Source organism: Sphaerodactylus townsendi, linkage group LG15 (assembly GCF_021028975.2).
Source record: "Sphaerodactylus townsendi isolate TG3544 linkage group LG15, MPM_Stown_v2.3, whole genome shotgun sequence".
NCBI classification, from domain to species: Eukaryota; Metazoa; Chordata; class Lepidosauria; order Squamata; family Sphaerodactylidae; genus Sphaerodactylus; species Sphaerodactylus townsendi.
In genome coordinates this window covers 15884272-15906671 of record NC_059439.1, presented here as the reverse complement: position 1 = coordinate 15906671, position 22400 = coordinate 15884272, and the positions used below count along the sequence as shown (strand labels likewise).

The 22400-nt window shown below is 47.8% G+C and overlaps 1 protein-coding gene across 2 annotated transcripts; it reads left to right on the top strand.

Annotated features, from left to right (window-relative positions):
• The first annotated feature begins 225 nt into the window (after positions 1-225).
• On the top strand, positions 226-21751 carry SLC35B1 (solute carrier family 35 member B1). Of its 2 annotated transcripts, XM_048518033.1 has the most exons (9): positions 226-467; positions 3284-3387; positions 4219-4349; positions 5085-5115; positions 6455-6615; positions 8998-9124; positions 15604-15710; positions 17433-17586; positions 21341-21751. In XM_048518033.1, exons 1-9 carry the CDS (start codon positions 241-243, stop codon positions 21391-21393), a joined length of 1095 nt encoding a protein of 364 aa, XP_048373990.1. In that variant the 5' UTR covers positions 226-240; the 3' UTR covers positions 21394-21751. The 2 variants fall into 2 exon arrangements, with proteins under 2 accessions (XP_048373990.1, XP_048373991.1); XM_048518034.1 differs by lacking the exon at positions 15604-15710.
• Positions 21752-22400: the final 649 nt, after the last annotated feature.

Here is a 22400-nt window from a genome sequence, read left to right as displayed (position 1 = left end):
TCAAGCCCCGGCGGTCAAGCTGCCCTGGCAATGCCTGCAGGGGCGTTTCTTGGCAGTAAAGCGAAGCCTAACAGAGCGGGGGATGAGAGGAAATCTCCACATGCCTCTGCTTCTTACCTAACAAGGCCTGCTTGCCTTAAGGCTCAGCCTATGTTTCTGAGGGGGTGAAAAAAAATCAGGCAACTTGTTAGCCACCATCACGGAAGGGGGTCCTGCAGGGCTGAAGTCGCAGCCGCTTCTATGAGGCCCCCTTTCACCTCGCCGGCTGCGCCGCTGCGGGATGTTTGTGTGGAGCTGCCGCCGCTGAGGCTGCCGGGGCCCGAAGGGGCTCCAGGGCCGGGAATGGGGACCGGCGCCGGGGTCAACGGTGGAGGGAACGCCTTTTTACCCGAGCGGCTGCGGCTCCCCGTTTGCTGCTTGGGCGTTTTCGTGTGTTACTTCTGGTACGGCGTCCTGCAAGAGTCAATGTAAGCCGCCCTAGGAGAAAACGCTTTTCCCTCCAAGGTTCCACCTGTCTGTCCATCAGGGCTGCGCGCTGCATCCTTTGCTGAAACAGTTGCAGAGGATGACTCTTGTTGATCTATATCTAGAGGTTCCAATAACACCTTAGATGCTTGGGGGGAATAAGCTATCTAGCGAAGGGAGGTTTGCGTGTCCAGCCACACTCACTGTGATTTGAGGTTTGCATCAAATCACAGCTGACTTATGGCAACCTTGTAAGGTTTTCAAGGCAAGAGACTTTCAGCGTTGTTTGGCCATTGCCTGCTTCTGCAGTTAAACCCTGGGATTTCTAGGTGGCCTCCCGTTCAAATACTTGATACTTATCCCCCAAAAATCTTGATGGTCTCTAAAATGCCCCTGGGCTCGATTCTCATCCCTTTGCAAGATAGTTTAATAGCCAGGGTGTTGTGTGGTTTCCGGGCTGTATGGCCATGTTCTAGTAGCATTTTCTCCTGACGTTTCGCCTGCATCTGACTGGCATCTTCAGAGAATCGCCAGCCACAGGTTCAGGAGAAACATCAGGAGAAAATGCTACTAGTACACGGCCATGCAGCCCAGAAACCATACAACACCCCAGTGATTCCGGCCGTGAAAGCCTTTGACAAGTTAAATGCCCCTTTGCATGTTCTCAGGGGTCCCTTTCGTCCCCTAAATTTTTTTCCTTGAGGCACTGGTTTCTCATTCTTCAGGGAAGTTCCCTGATTACACGTTGATAAGAAATCTCTCCCCCCCCCCTTTTGTCTTTTAATCTGTGTAATGATTGGGTAACAGGTGGAAACTCCACAGGTGAATCTTGGCCCAACCTCCATTACAACTGCAAAGTGCCAAGGAATTTGCCTGTGTTGGGTGTGTCTGTTTATCATGCAGTGGTTACAGGTGTAATGATTAGGTAACAGGTGGAAACTCCACAGGTGAATCTTGGCCCAACCTCCATTGCAGCTGCATAGTGGCACAGAATTTGCCTGTGTTGGGTTTTATCATGCAATGGTTACAGGTGCAGGAGAGGGAAAGGGTTAACAATTTAGTTTCTTACCTGTATGTATGTGTCTGTGTGTACCTCTTTAATTTACGTACTCGTTGGTTTTTAAAATGTATTTGCCAGATTTTCTAGTTATTTTTAGTCTATTTATGTTGTTGTAGTGTGCCTTCTAGGAACTTGTGTGTGCGTATGTTAAATCACTTGTGATAACATCTGTGAATCTTGCAAGGTATGGGGGAAAGCTAAACTGAGATCACTGTGATTTCAGTAAGTAGTCTACCCTAACCAGTAAGGCCCAGTTAATTATAGCTTTTCCTTGGTCTGCTTTCTGCCATGTGGTCAAAAGGGCACAGTTTAAGTAAACGCTTGAGTTTTCCTTTGAGACATCCAGATTTTTTTAAGGCAGTCGTTTCCCTGTTTCATAAAAAAATGTATGTACAACTTTTCCACCAGTTTTAAAAGTTGTAAATCCAAAGGCAACTCATTGTTCTGATCAGGTTTTAAAAAAAAACAACAATTGCAATTAAGGAGAAACAGGATCTACCAGTGCAGTAATTGGGGTAGTCAGTGTGTTCATGGGTCAAGTGCCATCAAGTGCCTGCCTCTGCGTAGTGACCCCGGGATTCCTTGGTGGTCTCCCATCCAGATATTAACCATCCTGACCCTGCTTAGCCTCTGAGATCCGACAAGATCAGATTAGCCTGGACTAGTCAGGTCAAGACAGTCAACGCAATCTACATCTAACAGTGGCTACTTCTGTCACTAAGATTTGCCGTCTTCCTTCCACCACTCAAAAAACAAACGTAGCTAGCAGCAACATTTAAGTATACAAGAAGTGTTTTACTCCTGGTAAAGAAAAAGGTGGATTCCAAAAGTTGCCAGTCGGAATGACTTAAGTTTTATTTTTGTTTCTTCTCCCTTTTGGGCAGGGAGGCTTCTCTGTATGATTTGTTGGCTCTTTGATAAGACTTTTTCCCTCTCTTTGTACTCCGCATTGTCTTGCGAGGTGGCTTGGTTTGCATGGCAGCCCCGTCACAATAACACAAAAGTGGCACTTTCCAGAGTAACAACATTTATTCCAGAATGAGCTGTCATGAGTCACCGCTCACCTTTTTAGACGGATTCTACACCGAGCAGCACCCTTCTAAACCTATTGACCAGGACAGTGTAACTGTGTAAGATGCCTCTGTTGAATTCTCAGTTTAATGGCCTTGTTCTTGACCCTCTCTGTGAGTGAGTCGTCTAAATTTTCCTCTTTTGTGTGAGTGTGGGATTTATGTATCCTCCCAAGCTTTTTCACGACATAATTTTTATATTTCTGTCCTTGCACCTCAAGTTTTGACTTTGGGGGCGGGGGGAGGGTTTTCTCACCCTTCCCCATCTGCCCTCTTTCCCTCTTCAACTGGTCTGTTTTGGTCCTTGCAGAAAATGGCACAGATTTGAGAAGATTTGTTGTGTCTCCTGGGAAGAGCAAAAAATGCCTTCCATCAAGTAGTTTTGAATAATTGGTTCCCCTTTGGTGCTCAAAATTGTTGCCAATGCCTGTGGTTGCAAGAAGAAACAAGCTTCCAGTAGCTCTTGGCTGTTCCTGGAGCACTTACTAAGAAACAAAATGTACCTTGCCGTGCTGTTTTCTGCCCACCCATGAAGCTATTTTATGCTTCATTAATGATCTGCATACGAGGTATGCATCAATGGGTGTCTCTTTTTTAAATATGATATACTGCCAAGCCATGCTTGTGTTTTTAAAGCGGCTCCACTTTTCACCTCTGACTCTCCTGCCTCAATTTCTCTTTCCTGCAGAACAAGAGGCAAATATGGGGAAGGAGCGAAGCAGGAGAAGTTCCGCTACGCCTTGTCTCTGGTCTTTATTCAGTGTGTGATCAATGCCATTTTTGCCAAGCTACGTAAGTATTCCCAAAGCAACCATAAGTCAGCCCACTGTAAGTTCGTAGGTTTTCCTTTTAAAAAAACTTTTCTGGAACAACTAAGGTACGAAAACATCTGTTCCAGGGCATGTGATAGGAAGGAGCCGCTAGGGAGGAAATGGGTTGGGTCCCACAGTCTGGCAGAGGCTTTTGTGCTGAAGGAAAGTGCTGCTATTGGAGGAACTGGACTGCAGCATTTCAACCAGGAAGTGCAATCAGATATTGCTGACCTGGTAAAATGCCTGATACCGTCCGGGTCAGATTGGCAATATCCAATTTTATGAACACACTCTTCTCTTGGAAGATTCCAGATGTTAATGTTTCTGCTCCCAATAATATTGGAATTGTGTCAGGGGGATAGCAAGAGGCGCTAGAGAGGATGGTGCATGCAGCATCTCATTGGCCCTTTAAAGCTTAAAGGGGTATCATTTGTATGAGCAAACTTTGTAACTCTCTCAGCCCCACCCACCTCACAATGTTTCTGTGTGGGGAGAGGAAGGGAAAGCAATTGTAAGCTGCTTTGGTTCACCTTAAAGGAGAGAAGGGTGGGGTATAAATCCAAACTTTTCTGCTCTTGTACTTTTGCCCCTGGTATTCTAATGTGCTGGCAGGCAGCACGAAAGGTGCGCCCACATGGTCCATCTGCCATGGTTGACTTCACCTCTGTTTGAAGTTCAGATGTGTCCTGGAGGTGAGGCACATTGTCTCTCTCCCTTAGGAGCAGTCCCGGTCACGCAGTTGGTCTTAAACCCCAGGGGTCCTTAACTGATACCCTAGCCAATGTACCTGTTGTGTGTTTTTCTTCCTCAGTGATCCAGTTTTTCGAGACCGTCAAGGTGGATAGGACGCGGAACTGGCTGTATGGCGCTTGTTCTCTCTCTTACCTGGGAGCCATGGTTTCCAGCAATTCAGCCTTGCAGTTTGTCAACTATCCAACACAGGTGAAGTGGGGCAGGTTGCTGGGGAAGGGGGCAATACGGGGAGGCTGTCAGAGATGGAAGAAGCTTCTTTTAGTTTAGAGAGTTCGGCAGCCTCTTGTACTGAAAGCAATGCAGAACGTGTAGCAAGAGCAGAGCACCTTGCTCAAGTGAATTTAACCTGTGTAGAAGAAGAAGAGTTTGGATTTATATTCCCCCTTTCTCTCTTGTAAGAAGACTCAAAGGGGCTTACAATCTCCTTTCCCTCCCCCACCCCAACAAAGACCATGTGAGGCTGAGAGAGCACCGAAGAACAGTGACTAGCCCAAGGTCACCCAGCTGGCATGTGTTGGGAGTGCACAAGCTACTCGGGTTCACCAGATAAACCTCCACAGCTCAAATGGCAGAGCAGGGAATCAAACCCGGTTCTCCAGATTAGAGGTCACCTCTCCTGTCACCCAAAACATTGTGGTGTGTCATTTTCGACGAGTGTCATAGGTTCACCATCTCGGCTACAGGCCAACATAAATGAGCCAACGTCCCCTTCTTCTCTCGGGCCCCTTGAACATGCAGCCAGAGATGAGGGCACATTGCCCCCGGAGCTCATCTGGGGTGCTGTTTTTTGCTTGTTTGAGTAGAGCATATTTGTTGGCGGCCTGTTCCTTAAATTTTAGGTTTGCTGCCTGGCATGTTAGTGTAATAGGAAGATGGTACAGGCATCTTCACAAGCGAAATAATTGAAACTGTCTTCATTCACAGGTCCTTGGGAAGTCCTGTAAACCAATCCCAGGTGAGCCACCTCTTAGCTTATCATTAACATTTTGCATAGGTCCTTGACTTTGGAATGCAGGTAGCTCCTTTGTGCTTCCCAGATGCAGGAATGAATGGGTTGGAGTGTCAGAGCACTGGGGGTGAGAAATGGCATTGGTGTGACGTAGGGTAAAGGGGACAGAGTGTTAGCATACATGCTGAATGTGCTCCTGCTGATGGAGCTTTTCCTACATTCTCTTTCCTACAGCCACCCTCTGCAGTGTCCTAGAACTGATATCTCTCCCTCCTTCCATATACACATACACTTCCTGGTTTTCAAATGTGATAAGAGACAGCAATTTTGCAGTGATTCTCTGTTTATATCAGTGATGGCGAACCTTTTCGAGACCGAGTGCCCAAATTGCAACCCAAAATCCACTTATTTATCGCAGAGTGCCAACACGGCAATTTAACCTAAATACTGAGGTTTTAGCTTAGAAAAAACGGTTGGCTCTGAGGCGTGCGTTACTCGGGGGTAAGCTTGATCATAGTCGGTGGCTTTGCTTTGAAGCAACCGTCCAACTCTTCCAATGGGTGAATCACGACCCTAGGAGGGTTTACTCAGAAGCAAGCCTCATTGCCAGCAACCAAGCTTACTCCCAGGAAAAGGATCGCACTTCAGTTCTTCGCATGAAAATCAGTGGGGTTTAACAGCGCTTAACTGGGTTACCTACACTGCTTCCCCAAAACTAGGTCTTAGGTTTAATGCTAATAATCGAGCCCAGCAGCCCTCGCCAGCCTAGGGGGGGTGGGGGGGGGGCTCTGTTGTGCGTGCCCACAGAGAGGCTCTGAGTGCCACCTCTGGCACCCATTCCATAGGTTCGCCACCACTGGTTCATATCAATATAACAAATGACAACAATTGAAGTAATAACAAATCTTTCAAAGAGAGAGGGAAGACACCCAGGGCAAAACTATGCTCACTGGCATATCTTCCCCCTGCTGGCAGCAAAGAAAATTAAAGTCAGGCTTAAAGTGGCATGGCTTGCCGCGGGGAGAATGGAAATGAAAAGCGTGGCTCAGGGAAATACATCCATACAAGACATTCGCACCCGCTTCGCAGCAGACACCTGATGCATAATGGGTCATGGTGTGCCATTGCCTTCTTCTGCATAAAAGCCATGATATTCCTTGGTGGTCTCCCATCCAAGCACTAACCAGGACCAACCCTACTTACCTTCTGAGCTCTGACAAAATCAAGCTGACCTGGGCCATTAACATTAATGGTTAATGTTAATAAATAGCTAACCTTTTGTAGCTGGGATCTGAGAGCAGCGTTTTCATTTGTGTTTTTCTCACAGCTGCTTTTCTCTCCATAGTCATGCTTCTCGGGGTGACAGTTTTGAGGAAGAAATACCCGGTGTCCAAATACCTGTGTGTCTTACTGATAGTCACGGGCGTGGCTCTTTTCATGTACAAGCCGAAGAAGGGAGGCAGCGTTGTGGACGAGCATCTCTTCGGGTATGGTGAGCTCCTGCTGGTAAGCATGGACCTCTCTGAAGCATTTGTTGGCAACTGGAGGGAGGTGCCGCTGCTTGCCACGAAAGGTTTGCAAGCACACAGATAGCCTATAGCCGCTGAAAGCGCGAGGCTTACCTAACTGGGTGCTGTTTTGTTTCTTAGCGCTCGTCTCGGTGCAAGGTGCAATGGGTCACTTTGGTGGCATGACAGCATTTGCAACTGTTGCTAGTTTACAGACAGGAGGGAAGTTGGCATACGCAGGGAAGTCCAGCGTGATTTTGAGGGCTCTGTGAGATGGAGGTTGCGCCATTTGTGTGGAGCACAGCCGTCTGTAAGAGTCTCCTCCTTTGGAGGTTTTTAAACAGAGGCTGGATGGCCATCTGTCTGGAGCGCTTTGATTGGGTGTTCCTGCATTGCAGGGGGTTGGACTTGATGGCCCTTGGGGTCTCTTCCAACTCTATGAGTCTGAAGTGTGTCCTGTTTTGTAAGCCCGATGTAAATGCAGCAGACAGAAGAGTAGGAAAAAACTTAACCTCAAATTAGCAGAATTTAAGTCCCCAAAGGTCAAGAGTAAATCTTAGGGACCGCTAGTGAAGAGCATGCATGCACATGGGTGTTAAACCCACTTGCTTAGTGGGTACCAGTTTCAGCATGTTCAAAAGAGGGTTTCTCATATCTTTGGGACCGCATCTCCCCATACTGCCCACAGAGGGCGCTTCATTCCTCCGATGGAAATCTGCTGACGGTCTCTGGCCCCAAGGACATTTGGTGGGTCTCAACCAGAGCCAGGGCTTTTTCAGTCCGAGCTCCAGCCTAGTGGAACACTCTCTCAGAGGACACCAGGACCCTGTGGGATCTTACCCAATTCCACAAGGCCTGTCAGACAGAGATGTTCCACTAGACTTTTGGTTGAGGCCATCCATTGTTTCTGTACCATCTTGCTGGCCTCCCGACATCTCACCAACAAGTGTGCCATTGACCATTGAGTCCCAAATACCATCAGGTGCTTGCTGTTGTATATTTAAATTGTATGTATCTCCCCCTTCTGTTGATACCTCGTTGATACTACCTGTTGATACCTCCCCCTGCTCATCTTTATGATGATGAAGAGAAGTAGGATGGTCTTATATCTCCATACAGGTCTCGCCAGCTGCATGGCTACAATTGGCCATCAGCTATGCCAGGGGCTGATGGGGAATTGTAGTCCATAACATCTGGAGTGCCAAAGGTTCGCCACCACTGATTTAGATAATGGAGGAACTTGACTTTGGGATTATTGTCGGCTGAATGAAATGTTATATTTATTTATTTATTGTTTATTTCTAAGTTTTATATACCTCCCTACCCCCAAAGGGCTCTGAGTGGTGAACAACATAATGTTACAACATATACAATTAAAGCCCATTAAAATAAACACAGCGGTAAATATAATAAAACAGCGTCAGCAATAAAACCATTATTAAAACCCTCCCAAAGAGGGGAGAAGGAAAAATGGCTCTAAATGGATAGTAAAGGGGCCCCAAGCACAGGAGAATAAGGGGGCACTTTATCAGTGGCTGGACACTCCAAAAGCCTGGTGGAACAACTCCATCTTACAAAGGCCCCAGCGGAATCCTCACCAAGATTCCGCGAGGGCCCGGCTGGAGGAAGAGTGTTCCACTGTATGGGGCTAGGCCAAAAAAGTCCTGGCCCGAGTGGGAGGCCAGCCGCGATCATTGGAGGGGCCAGGAACCACCAGCAGATTGACCTCTGCTAAACACAGAGGCCTAGTAGGGACATATGGGGTAATGCGGTCCCGAAGGTACGAGGGTCCCAGGCCGCTTAAGGCCTTAAACGTCAGCACCCATACCTTGAAGATATTGACCACCATCTGTGAATATATTTTAGATTTTAACCCTCCAGTTTTATTATAAGGTTAATGTCAGCATGTGCTTAATATCTGGGGCCTCTCTGGGTTACTGAATCTGTCCTTTCATGTCTTCTTTCTCACTGTGCTTGCAATGTAGATAACAGTGGTATCTCTGGACCTCTCTGCAAAGGGAGGGGTAGCCAGGTGGCTCTCTATCTTTCCCTAGATCTTGGGAAGGATTCTTGCTTTCCTCTCCCCTTTTTTTTTTAAACTCTGCACGAGATGGGGCAGCGAGTGATTGCGATTAACAGAGGTAATAAAGCTATGTGCATTTGGGGGGTGGGCTGGAACTGACTTGCAAAAGCCAGAGATTCAATGTTTGTTTCAATAAAGATTTCTAATGGAGTAATTTTAGAGCCTGTAACTGAATGAACCGTAGACCTGACAGTTATATTCTGAGTGATTTCATTTGTTTATAAGCCACCCTGAGCCTGGCTGAGGTCAGGGATTGGAGGGGTATAAATGAAAAAATAAATTTCCCCCTCTTTTCAGTTGCTGTCTTTAACATTGGACGGACTGACCGGAGTGTCTCAAGACCACATGAGAGCGCACTACCAGACCGGTTCCAATCAAATGATGCTGAATGTCAATCTGTGGTCCACGTTGTTCCTAGGAGCCGGTAAGAACTTTTCTTGCAGCACGAGGAAAGGGAAATGCATCACAGACGGGTCTGGGCTCAATGACTCTGGTCCCAGCCATCCTGGGGGCTGTGGAAGGTTGCCTGCACGCCTCTGTGTCCCCAATAGCCTAGAACATGATCTTTGTGCACGTCCTGACTCATGAAATGCAGTCTATCCGAGGAAGCACATTTCTGCACTTAGCAGTGCCAAACGCAAGGGGCAGGGGAAAGACTATCCCTTTTTAATCATTATTTGTTTCACACTGTTGTTTTTAACTGTGAGACGACTCAAGCAGGACTCTGCAGAATCCCTAAAATAATTCTGAATATGTTACTCAGTTAATGGGTTTACTTGGTTAGTATATTTTTATGCTGCCTGTTCGGAGGTTGCTAACAATTAAAAACACCAGTTGTTACAAAAAAGGATAGTCTTCCCCCCACCCCTTGCTTAGTGCTGTTCTCAGTGCAAAAATGGGTCCCCTTCTGCACATGCAGAATAGTGTAGTTCCAATCCACTTTCATAATGGTTTGCAAGTGGATTTTGCTATTCCACGTGGTAAAATCCAGCTGCAAAGTGCATTGAAAGTGGATTGAAAGTGGATTGAAAGGGGAGGAGATACACTTATGCTTCGCCCTTCGCCTCCGCCGCCTATATCCCGAGAGATGCGGCAGAGAGAGACTTCCAGGCATTCCCTCCTGCTTCGAAGCCTGGTAGTTGATAAATGCCAGGTCCATTACTTAATAAGATCGCTAACGCCTCGGTGATTTTCTCGCTGAAGAGTTGATGGACCTGGCCTGCACATTAATGGTGACCTGCGTGCGAGGGCGGTGACGGTCGCCTTTGAATGCGATCACTTCAGGTTTCCTGCTTTCAGTCCACCAGCCTCAAACACAGGGTTGGAGGAGGATGCTATGTTCATCCGAGATTCCATCGCCTGGCAGGGAACTCCCTGTTCTCAAATTCTTGGATCTGAAAGTGTACCGGATTGGAGTGGCTGTCTGGGGAGAGAGGTTGCTCGCTCTTCCTGGTGTGTACCGTCGTTTAGCGCATCGGGTTTAATTTACACCGGCCTGCCACGCTGCTGGATGGCGGTAACAGCTATGCTATGCATTCCCCTCGACTTTATTGTCTTGGGGATTTCAACGTCCATGTGACCATGCTTCATGTTAAGCAGTGGACCTGGTGTCATCCATGGCTTACGCTGGGACCCTCCTAAACACCGCCTACCATGAAGCTGGCCACACCTTTGGATCTGGTCTGGGGCAGGAGTGAATATGGTCAGATCCTCTGGTTAGCAGAGTGTCATGGTCCGACCATTTTGCCCCATGAAGGCACGGTGGACCTCGGCCGCCCCAATCCGTTCCATATGCGACGTGACTTATTTTGTCCGCCAAGACTTTATGGAACCGATGCGTTCCCTGAATGCTCTGGCGGATCCTGAGCTCTTCCTCCTGGCAACTCTCGATGAGCAGGTGTCAGACTGAATTCCAGGCTTCTTCCTCGATGCCATCGAGAACATTAATTATGCATTCCGCCTCGCTCTCACGATGCATTTGAAGCCCCTTGGTATACCGAGCCGACAAGCTCCAAAACGAAACGGGAACTCAGGACGGGCTAGAGCCGAGTGTGGAGGAAGTTCACATCGGCGGTGGCGCCTAACAACTTATGCGGACGCTTATGAAAGCCTATGGAGTTGGCTTAACACGGGAGGGCTAAGAATGCCTATTTCTCGCCCTCCTCGCATCTGCTAGCTCACCGCACAATACTATTTTTTTCTCGATAGTTCGATCCTCACCTCTTTGGTGGAGGTGGGCTCCTAAATTTCAATTCGGCTATTGGCTGTGAGGCATTCCAGGAGTTTTTTTGTAGATAAAGTCGCTGGCCATCTGACCTTCCTACCACAATTGGATACAGTAAAGGAACTCGAGGCTCCTTCGCCGCCTTTGGGTCCAAGTTTGGACCGTTTTCCCTACTCTATGGTCCCATGTTTACAGGGCCCCAGCTGCTGTTAGACCTACTACTCCGTCCTCTGACCCGCGTCCCTCCTGGCTGATAAAGCCATAAGTTTGCCGGGAGGAGTTACTTAACCCCACCTGTTGAATATATAGTCAACTGCTCCCTGAGCAAGGGAGTGTTTCCGGGTGGTTGAAGGAGGCAGTGGTCCTTCCACCTTAAAAAAGACCATCTTTAGATCCCAGGATCTGGCCAATTACCGGGCCTGCCGCTTTCAATCTTGTCGCTCCTGGGAAGGTAATTCGGAGAGTGGTGTTGGAGCAGCTTCTGTGGGTTTCCTGCTGGAGGATGCATACTGGTGCTCGATCCCTTCCAGTCCGGGTTTCCATGCTGGGCATGGGACGGATGACTGTCCTCATTGCCATCACAGATATGCGTCGCCGATGTATAGATCAGGGGACGGTGTTTTCCGATAGAATTCAATTCCTACATTCGTCAGCACATTGGCCACAATTGGCCATGCTGGTAGGGGCTGATGGGAATTGTAGTTCCTGAACATCTGGAGAGCCGCAGGTTCCCTACTCCCCTGAGCTTTCAGACCAAGGGGCGGATCGGGCGCTGCTTGTGTTACTTGATCTCACAGCAGTTGATGTGGTCGACACGACCTTTGATCCACCGCCTGGCAGCCTCCTGGAGTGCGGGCATTGTCCTTCGCAATGGATTGCCTCTGCTCCTCCAGGGTCGGGTCAGCAGGGTGTGGTGCAGATGAGGCCTCCCAAAGGCTCCACTTAGTTGTGGGGTTCCCCTGAAATCTTTAATACTTTCCCTCGCCACGTATTTAATACGCCATCTACATGCTGCACCCCTTTGCTCAGCTGGTGCGGAGCTTTGGGCTGGTTTCTATTGTCACCAATTGGCGCGCGGATGACACCCAGCCTCATTCTGTTGATGGAGGGGGCCGCCTCGCCCTGCTGCAGCTCTACAGCATTGTTTTGAGAGTCGCCGCTGGTTGGTTGAGGCAGAGTAGGTTAAAACTTAATCCAACAAAGACGGAGAGGTCCTCTGGCTGGGCCGGGGAGAGACCGGGGAATTTCAGTCAGCCTATTTTGAAGGGGCTGGCAACCTCGCCGACATCCTCGCTGGCTCCGCGAGCCTGGGGTCCCGCCACTCTGCCTTTGTCAATGGAGAGCCAGGTGCCCCATGTAACCCAGGTGGTTGCCATCTTCGCCAGGCGCCGCGTAAGTTGGCTTCCTATCTCTCCCGTCCGACCTGGCTACTGTGATCCATGCGACGGTCACCTCGAGCGTAAGGTTGGATTACTGTAACTTGCTTTACGCTGGCCTTCTCGCATTGATCCGAAGTTGAAGCTGGTCCAGTAATGCAGCTGCACGCCTTCTGACAGGTGGTGATTATTCAGATCAGTATCACCCCTGTGCTATGCCGCTCGCACTGGCTCCCAGTGCGGAGTTCCGGATCGCCTTTCAAGCGTGCTGGTAATAACTCCTTTAAGGCCTTTACGCATGGGGCCCTCATACCGTACGGACCGTGATCACCCCTCATGTCCCATAGGCCATCACTAATACGCTTCAGCGGTGGCTGAACTGCTGGTGACCCTAGCCCCCCGGCTGGGCGCGACAGCGCTGGTTTCGACCTCGTGGGCTAGGGCCTTTACGGCTCTGGCCTCCTGCCTGGGTGGAATGCTCTACCTATCAGTCCGCCCTGCGACCTGGTGAGTCTCCATGGGCCTCGTGCAAAACAGAGCTATTCCACCGGCCTTTGGAGAGGTTGGCTGCGTTTTACTGCCTCCCCCCATCTGAACACATCGAATCAAACGGAGGCTGCCATTTCATTTCAAATATCTCAGTCGGCCTCCATTGCTGATTTCCCATCTGGGCCCAACTTCTGTTCCCTCCTCCCTTCCTTTCTTCTATTATTTATTTTTCCCGCTCTTTAGCCTTGGGATTGGGCCTGTTTTACTGTTTACTGTTTTACTGTTTTACTGTTTAAATTGTATATGATTGCTGCTGGATTTTAATTGTGTTAAGTTATGTTATTGGAGTTGCTGTCAGAGAACAGCCATGTTGGGAGCCGCCTCGAGCCCCTCGGGGAAGAGGCGGCCTATAAGTTTGAAATATAAATAAATAAATAAATTATTCTGCATGTGCAGAAGGGGCTCGAGTTTCCCTGCATGAAATGCATTTCGTGAGTCAGGACACATTTTTCCTTGATGGGCAAACGCGATTACCACTAGGACAGGGTAAAACCAAGCTGGGTGATGCTTGTGTTCAGCCTAAGTTCAGCTCTACCCCGCCTGTTCTAATAAGCGGAAACTGCCAAGCTAGCATCTCCCATTCCTTCTGGACTGCAGCTGCTTTTCAGTTCTTGAAACACCCATGGAGTGGTGCTGCTGCTGCCGCCGCCCACTCACAAAGCCGTTCCTGCCTGTAATCCGGTTTTGCTCAGAGGCTGGCATCAGCTGGCAACAGCCTGGCATGAATCCAGCATTCATAGCCTGTCCCACCATTTGGGGTCCCCCTTGCTCCAGCAAACGGAGGGTGGGTCTGCCCGCTTCCCCTTTTCTGCTTAATTTGCAAGAGTCAAACCCTGGTAATTTATTTGCTGCGCGCCGTTGTTAAAACGTCTCCGTTGAGGCTGCCTTAGGAGAAAGGGTTGGATAATTAATGAAAAGGAGTGGTCCCTCGCAGCCAAAGTAATTTAAAGAATGGTTTTGTTTTTTTAAAGGCTGGCAAAGCTGAATTCCACTTGAAGCTGCAAAAAAGGCTTTTCTGCCGAGAGGCGCTCTGACTTTACAAGAGAACTCCCCAGAACAGGAGTGTGTCAGAGACTCTTCCTTCCCGTGAAGTTGTAGACAAACCTCTCCACACTATAAAGCTCCCCTGGTGGATATACCCTGCTTTTCACCCCGATAGGTGCTTAAAGCAACTTGCGGTGTTATTCTGTCCTCTTTTATCCTCACATAGACCCTGTGAGGTGGGTTAGTCTGCGAGAGTGCCTGACCCAAGGTCACCCAGTAAACTTACAGGGTTGTGAGGATAGTTGAACCTGTATCTCCCAGATCCTAGTTGGACAACCTAGCTGCTAGGGTGATCTGGGCTGGGACAGGTTCTTTCTGACCGCACACAGGATGTGTGAGATAAAGCTCGCTCCTTGAACCTTCGGGTCACTTCCAACTCTATGATTCTACCAGTCTAAGAGTTCTGATAGATGACATGGTAGTGCTGGTGGAAAATGCCATCAAGTTGCACCTGACGTATGGCTACCCCATAAGGTTTTCAAGGCAAGAGACATTCAGAGGGGGTTTGCCCTTGCCCTCCTCTGTATGGTGACCCTAGGATTCTTTGGTGGCCTCCCATCCAAATACTAACCAGAACCAACCCTTCTTAGCTTCCAGGATCGTACGACATCAGGCTAGTCTGGGCTATCCCAAGTCAGGGCAATTGATGGTGTGGGTAGCAAGAAAGAAATAATTGTAAGCAGCTTCCCCTGCCAGCATGGTGTAGTGATTCCCCACTCCTCCACCTGAGTGGCAGAGGCTTATCTGGTGAACCAAAAGTGTTTCTGCACTCCTAGATTCCTGCTGAGAGTCACAGTTCTCTCAGTACTCTCTCAGCCTCACCTACCTCACAAGGTGTCTGTTGTGGGGAGAGGAAGGGAAAGGAGCTTGTAAGCCACCTTGAGTCTCCTGACAGGAGGGAAAGGCGGGGTATAAATCCAAACTCTTCTTCTTCATTCCATTCATACCTATTTGGAAATGGCTTAGGGCTCTTGTGTGTGACTGAAGCACCATGTGTGCCAGAAGGAATGTGTCGAGCACAGAGCATGCCTACCTAATGTGTGTCTTTGGCCAGGCACAAGCTAGGAGTGGAGAGGATGCTGCGTCTCCTTCTGGGCTTCCCTGGCAAATAGCCTCTAGATTAAGCTGGATTAGGACCAGTTTGCCTGGTGGAACAGGATGTGGCCAAAGGTGAAAAAAATGAGGCGAGAGAGCAGGGGGAATAGAACTATTTGGGAGCGGTTCAGGTTGCTGGAGCAGGCTGGGGCAGTTGCTAAATCGGTGAGATGGAGAGAAGAGTCTGGTCTACGCTTTGCAAGCAGGATCACGGGCAAATGAGAGGATGTCCTAGAGCTCCCTATCCCTGGGAAGTGGGGAAGAGTCACGTTCACAGGATGAAAGTTTTTAGAGGTGCTCGCTAGCAAAAAAAGCCTCCATCTTGCTCTTTCGCACATGTCTTTGAGCAGAATAGGAGCTGTAGACTGCTGATTGTAGTGGGAAGTGTTGTCAAGTTGCAGCCGATTTACAGTGACCCCAGAGGACTTCTAACACATGAGACCAGAAGAAAAAGAAGAGTTTGGATTTATATCCCATCTTTCTCTCTTCTTCAGCTTTGGTGCCTTTTTTTTGCACTTAAGTGACAAATGCAGATTTGAGGGCTTAGTGCCTGCTGGTTGCACCGAAATAGCAAAGGTTCGCAAACGCTATTTATTACTTCCTCCCGCCTTGCAGGCATCGTATTCACAGGAGAGCTTTGGGAGTTCTTGAGCTTCACAGAACGGTATCCTAACATCATATACAACATCCTTCTCTTTGGCCTTACAAGTGCTCTGGGCCAGGTGAGCAGCCTGTTAACTTTTTGAGGGTTGCGTCAACCGCATTGCCGCTGTTTTAAGCCAGCAGGGAGGTTGTGTGTGTGGAGAAAAGTAGGTTTGCATGCAGTGAATGGAAGCAGGAGATTTTGGGTCTTGGAAAACAATGCTCTGCCTACTTTTGATTTTCTCAAGACATGCAGAATAATGCACTTTCAGTCAACTTTCACAATTGTTTGCAAGTGGATTTTGCTATTCTGCACAGTAAAATTCAGCTGCAAAGTGCATTGAAAGTGCATTATTCTGCATGTGCGGAAGGGGTCCAACTTGGACCAGGAGGAAGTGGACTTAATTTGTGCTCTGGAACCATCTGCCTTGTGCCTTTTAAACATCTTAGGTAGAAACTGTCAAGAACCCGTGAAGCAGTCTTCTACAGAGTTCCACTGATGGTCCATCTGGCTTGATATTTGCTCCTCTAAGACTGGTGGAAGTCCTTTAGGATCTCAGTAACTGCTATCTGAGGCCTTTTACCTGGAGAGAGGCCAGGGATTGAACCTGGAGTCTTCTGCACACAGAGCAGATGGCTGTGACCCATCTCCTCCTTGAAGGAACATATGAAGCTGCCTTGACAAACTGCTAGTCCCTCAGACTTCATACTTTGATTCAAAGTGGCTCCCTAGGCTTCTTCAGCCCCTCCAAGCATTTGGACATATAGAACTTACAGAACTGAATTTGGAGTTTCTGCACTGAAGTGATGTTATTTCTGTAGGGACGAGTATTTCCAGATAGTTATGGGATTATACCATCAGTTTTCCAAGTTGGTCACATTGGCCATGCTGGAAGGGGCTGATGGGAATTGTAGTCCATAACATCTGGAGTGCCAAAGGTTCGCCACCACTGCTCTACCTGGAAATCTAAATTTTCCACAATTGTGGAAACGCTGGATATTTCCCTACACTGAAACAAGGGGGATGACCTTCTTTTAAAAAAAGCAGTCCTTTCTTAAATTTCATTAGTATCTTAAATAAGACAGCTTTATATGCTAACAGAAGTTCCAAAATGATTGATTTTATGTTCTTAAAGCAGCACGATTAAGGTAGGCTTGAGAAGCAAGTGCTCGAGACCGAGTTTTGTTCAAATGAAATCACAAATAGTAGAGAGAAAGATGCAAACAGCTACCTGAGCGCCTAGGGGTTTTTTTGCCCTGTGGGATGTGGGGAAAAAAACTAGAAGCTGAAAATAAAAACAGTAAATTTTGGAGCAAACCAAAGGAGATACATTATTCGGACTTGAATAAGCTTAATATTTGGACTTGAATAGGCTTAATAGAGTCACTGTCTTAAAGACAACCTGCAGATTTGGACCAGGAAAAAAACTGACCTCTTCAATTAATGTATCTTCATTGCGCACAGTATCTACACATTGTGGGGAAAAAATAATCTCATTCAAACAATATATCCTGGTGACTGTATTGTACACAGTCTGTACAAGAATGACAATTCTGTAATGCTGTTGGTTTGACCTTAACATTCTCACGCACGCTGTTTTGAGTGAGTAAAATGTTGCTGTAAAGCGTTTTACTTATTCCAAACGAGAGAATATTTCATAGGAGGATTTTGTTGCCTCCTAACATTTCCTTTGTTTCACACCTTTAGCCCCACCATCTCCAGCCCCTCCCAGAACCTTGGTGATGGAGGTGTGTTCTTTCATTGCCAGTCCTTAACTGCCTATTTCTCCTTCGTATTCCAGAGTTTCATCTTCATGACTGTGGTCTCTTTCGGACCCCTGACCTGCTCGATCGTCACCACCACCCGCAAGTTCTTCACTATCTTGGCCTCGGTCATTTTATTTGCCAATCCGATTACCAACTTGCAGTGGGTGGGCACCATCCTGGTATTCTTGGGTAGGTTTCAGAACCCCAGCTAGCCTTCCCCTGTTCATTTTGTCTTTTGGGGTTTGTGTTTCACTTCGCAGAAAGTGTCTCTTGAGAAAGAAGTCTAATAGTCATGTTAGGGCTTCTAATTGTAGGGCAGCCTGGTTAGGACCTCTCTGCACCCTTCAGTGGGAAAGAATCATAGAGAGTTGGAAGAGACCACAAGGACTATCAAGTCCAATCCCCCTGCCATGCAGGAACACACAATCAAAGCACTCCCAACATATGTTCATCCAGCCTCTGATTAAGAACCTCCAAAGGCTGAGACTCCACCACACTCCAATGCGGTGAATTCCACTGTCGAACAGCCCTGACAGTTCTCTCTAACAATCTCTGCCCACAAAACAGAACGAGCATGCCAGTTCACTATGATCAGAAAGCAAGGGACTCCCCAGGCCAAATTTAAGACACAAAACTATTCTGTGTTCCACAGAACGATGTTAGTAGGGTTGTACATTCTTCTGCCACAGAACAAAGCATTCCAGAACTTCTTTGTTGTCGAATGTTTTGCCCGGGTCTTAGTGCCTACCTAGCTCTTCCCAGCCGTTTGAAAGTTTGTATTCAATAATGCACAAAATAATGGTTTTGACCAAGGCAGTGTGTAAAAATGAATGATAACTCTCATATTCATTTGGGACTATATTCTAATGCGGAAGCATACAACTTTATCAACTGCTGCACCTCAACTGACCGAACTACCATCTTTCTGCCGGACAGAATAAAGTTGCCCCTGTTTTTGACTGTTTCATAGGCAGTCATTGCTACCTCTGATCATAAAGGGGTTAGACCCTGACTCCAATCACAGAAGCAGTAAAACCAGTCACCCGTGGACAAGTTAGAGGTTTCTGCTTCCTTGGAGGACCCTCTGGGTCTGCTGAGAAATACAACTTTGTAAATTAGTTTGGTGAGGACTGAGCATGCTTCAAGAGACGCAGAGCAGCTGTGAAGTCACTTAAACGGGGGAGAAACAGAGATTGGAGAAATTAGCATGCTCAGGTTCTAGGGAGCTTGTACAATTCTTTAGGGGGGAATTTGGGGGCATGGAAGGAGAGAATTTATCTTTCCCGTGCAATTCTTTGTGGAGACCCAGCTTGCTATCACTCTAATCGCAGTCTTGATGGCCCCCGTGCCTCTCAGCAGGGCAATGAAATGGGCCTGCCCACAGTCAAGGGTTTGTGCATACCCAAAGATACTCCTGTATCTGCAGGAAAAAACACTAGTTTTTAAATTAAATGGAAGGCAGGGGACCCAAAGCATCCAGATGAGGACTGAGGAGTGGTTGCTGTTGTTCAGGGCAATGGACGGGTGAGAAAGCAAGAAGGCAGAAAGGGGAAACTATTTTGTTTGTGTGTCCTGGGAAGAGAAGAAGGTGACTTAAGGCTGAAACAACGGTACTTTTTCCAGTGTTGTTCAAAATCTCACTCATTTAAAATCTCACGAACCCGTAAGATTGTTTCAACTGGCTCCTCCACCCAAAGGCAACAGTCCTAACAATTTATAGTATCCTCAGTTGTGGGATGGGAGGTTATGCTAGGGAATCTGCCACAAGATATACATTTCCTAATCAACTTTCCTAATCAACATAAGGCAGTGATGGCGAACCTTTTCGAGACAGAGTGCCCAAATTGCAATCCAAACCCCACTTATTTATCGTGATGCGCCAATCCGGGCAATTCTCCTTAACCTGGAATGCTGAGTAAGTTCTTTGGTTTGAAGAAAAACGTTGCCTACTTCCTCCGCCTCCTGGGCTAACTGCTAGAGCAGAGGCCAGCCGGCTCTAGCTTCCAGCAAGTCCCGGCGACAATCCGCTTCAGCGCCTCTCTAGAATTTGTCTTCCTTTCTGTTCCCCAGGCAGCAGCGCCACTCGAGCACAGGCACTTTGCAGGCCCGCCATAGTCAAGTCCTCCCATGTCGTACTCCAGTGGGCCCAGACCAGCCTAGATGTGTAGTGCGGGGGGGGGTGATTTTCTGCCCTGAAATGACAAACTCTGTGTGTGCGTGCCCACAGAGAGAGCTCCGAGTGCCACCTCTGGCACCCGTGCCATAGGTTCGCCATCACTGACCTAAGGCACAAGGAGGAAGTGATAAATTACTACCTTGCTGTCTTTACCAGTCAAGTTCCTGTGTGCTTGGCTCCGAACACTCAGCTTTCAGCTCGACCAGGCCACCGCACCCAAATGCTGGGTTGCAGAGTATCATGGCTATGTGAGTGGGCAGGGACTCATCTGTCCCTCGCATTAGGCAAACGTGTGGATTTGTCTTTAAAACCACGCTGGAAGAAACTATTGCCATTCTTCCTCTACCCCAGTTCCATTTAGGACTTTGACTTGTGTGAATCTGTGGTGTAAAGACAGTGTGATGCTTTGAGGAGCTGTGAGGACAGAGTAATTTTCTGGGGGTTTTCGGTTCAGGGGGAAAGGAAGTCTAACAGGGGCATAATAGAGGTCTATAAAACTATGCGTGAGTTAGAGAGGGCGGGCAGAGACAGCTTCCCCGCTCTCGTAATATTAGAATGCTGAGGCTCCCAGTAAAGATCATGGACCATAGGTTCAGGATGGCCAAAGGAAGTACTTCTATACTCAATTAGTGTTGAAGCAGCGAATTTACTCGGAGTAGACCACCTTGCAGGACGCAATGTAGACAAGAACTGACAGACACACAGTCACCAGTGCCGTTCTATTTATCGCTATCTACTGACAAAGTGCTTCGCCAGACCACAGGTGTTTTCAGGCACACAGCACTCTTCTGTCTGTGCTAACTATATACAAATCTGGTACCAATCAGGTGCCCTCACCTTATCAGGTTTGGTGTACAAGCCTGCGACTCAGTCCCTAATCTTCACACGCACCCGCAGAAGGAGGGTCCAGCTGTCACGGAGCCTTCGTTCGTCTAAACGCCTGTTCATAACAATTAGTGCCTGTAGTTCTGCGATTCACTCAGAATATAGTGATGGGCATAATATAGAGGCTCTTTTAAGGGCTGGTATAATAGATTCATGTGGAGGAGAGCCCATCTACTGCTCATAGCTAGGACTACTATAGAGAACCTCCACATACAGAGGCAGTGAACCTCTGAAAAGCAGTGCTTGGTGATGACATAGAGAAATGGCCTTGCCCTATGTGCCCTGTTCGTTGGCTTTTCAGGCCGCTGTGTGAACCTGGATGCTGGCTTACATGGACCATGTCATGACAGATCATGGTGATCATATCCTATCCAGCAGAGGTATGAGTCAGCAAGAAAGGAATGATCTGACAGCTAGCAAACCGGTTCTATCTAGATGCAAGTGACCTTTACAGTGATTGGTGGAACCATGTATATAAGCAACAGCAATGTACTGTGTGTTTGTTCCTTAAAGAAACAAGTGCCTGGCGAAGCACTTTGTTGGACTGCTTAATATACCTGCTTAATTTACTTTGTATATAGTATCTTGTACATAGAGCAACTCAATGGTAAAAGCCTTCTTTTGAATGAAACAGCTGTGTGGAGTTTTTCTTCATGAAGGTGGGGGTTTGCTGTACAAGACCACTTGTCTACTCTGAGTAGTACTGCTCAAGTCTGCTATCAGACCACTGGTCTGATCCCACAGGATCATTTTAAGTTCTTCGTTCAGCCTTTCTGTGGGACGATCCTGTCCTAGATTCTTCGGGACTCGAGGTGGCCTATACAATCAAATAAAATAAATAATAAATAAATAAAACTATATTTTCCTTTGGTTTCTCTGCAGGACTTGGACTGGATGCCAAATTTGGAAAGGCTTCTAAGAAAACCTCGCATTAAGAAGCCCGTCGGGTCACTCTGTCCAGAACCTACAGCATAACAAACTGTTAACTTATTGTCTTACTCCTCTTTCACCATTGTTGCAACGGACTCAGGATGAGTGCTTGGGGAAAGGGGATGCGAATGTGTGTGTTTTTTTGTTTCTTGCTTTTTAAATCCCAGACTGTTTTTTTAAAAAAAATATTTCAAAGTTGTTGGTTTAATTACAATCAAGGAGGTGATTTTCTTTTGGCCACAGGCGCTGCCTACTCTGCATCCCCTGGAATCGGAGTTGGGGTTGGAGGGTGGCAGCAACGAGAAGAAATTCTGAACAGGATGGGACGAACGCTTTAAAAGAAATAAAAAGAGGAGAATGAGAGCTGTGCCTCCGTTTCTGTATTTTTTTCTGTGTTTTGTTTTTCTCCGGGGTGGGGGGAGTGCTGTGGCTCCGTACAGACCATACCCTCCTTCTCCCCCCACGCCGCATTGACTGAATGCACAGGGAGGGGAACTGGCACGAGCTGGCGTGGTGTCGTGGTTAAGAGCAGGCTGATTCTAACCAGGAGATCCGGGTTTGATTCCCCACTCCTCCACCTGAGGGGCAGAGGCGTATCTGGTAAACCAGATGTGTTTCCGCACTCCTACATTCCCGCTGGGTGACCTTGGGCTAGTAACAGTTCTCTCTGAACTCTCTCAGCCCCACCTACCTCACAAGGTGTCTGTTGTGGGGAGAGGAAGGGAAAAGAGTTTGTAGGCCACCTTGAGTTTCCTTACACGATAGAAAGGTGAGATATAATACCACTCCTCCTCCCCCTCCTCCTCCTTGCTCCCCTGGCTCTGCACTTTGTGGAGGAAGCATCTACGCATCTGCTTCTTCCCCATGAACAGCAATGTGTGGAAAGTAGCAGTGCTGATCCCAGGAAGGAAGCCTATGCACAGACACCTCCCATGCATATAGGCCAGTGATGGAGAACCTTTTTGAGACCGAGTGCCCAAATTGCAACCCAAACCCCACTTATTTATCACAA

What these genes read in the sequence shown, in the direction of transcription:
- SLC35B1 (XM_048518033.1), top strand. Translation starts at nt 241, where the DNA reads ATGAGGCCCCCTTTCACCTCGCCGGCTGCGCCGCTGCGGGATGTTTGT. An exon ending in GTCCTGTAAACCAATCCCAG is followed by an intron (nt 5,116 to 6,454) that starts GTGAGCCACCTC and finishes TTCTCTCCATAG; the next exon opens with TCATGCTTCTCGGGGTGACA. An exon ending in GGTATGGTGAGCTCCTGCTG is followed by an intron (nt 6,616 to 8,997) that starts GTAAGCATGGAC and finishes CCCTCTTTTCAG; the next exon opens with TTGCTGTCTTTAACATTGGA.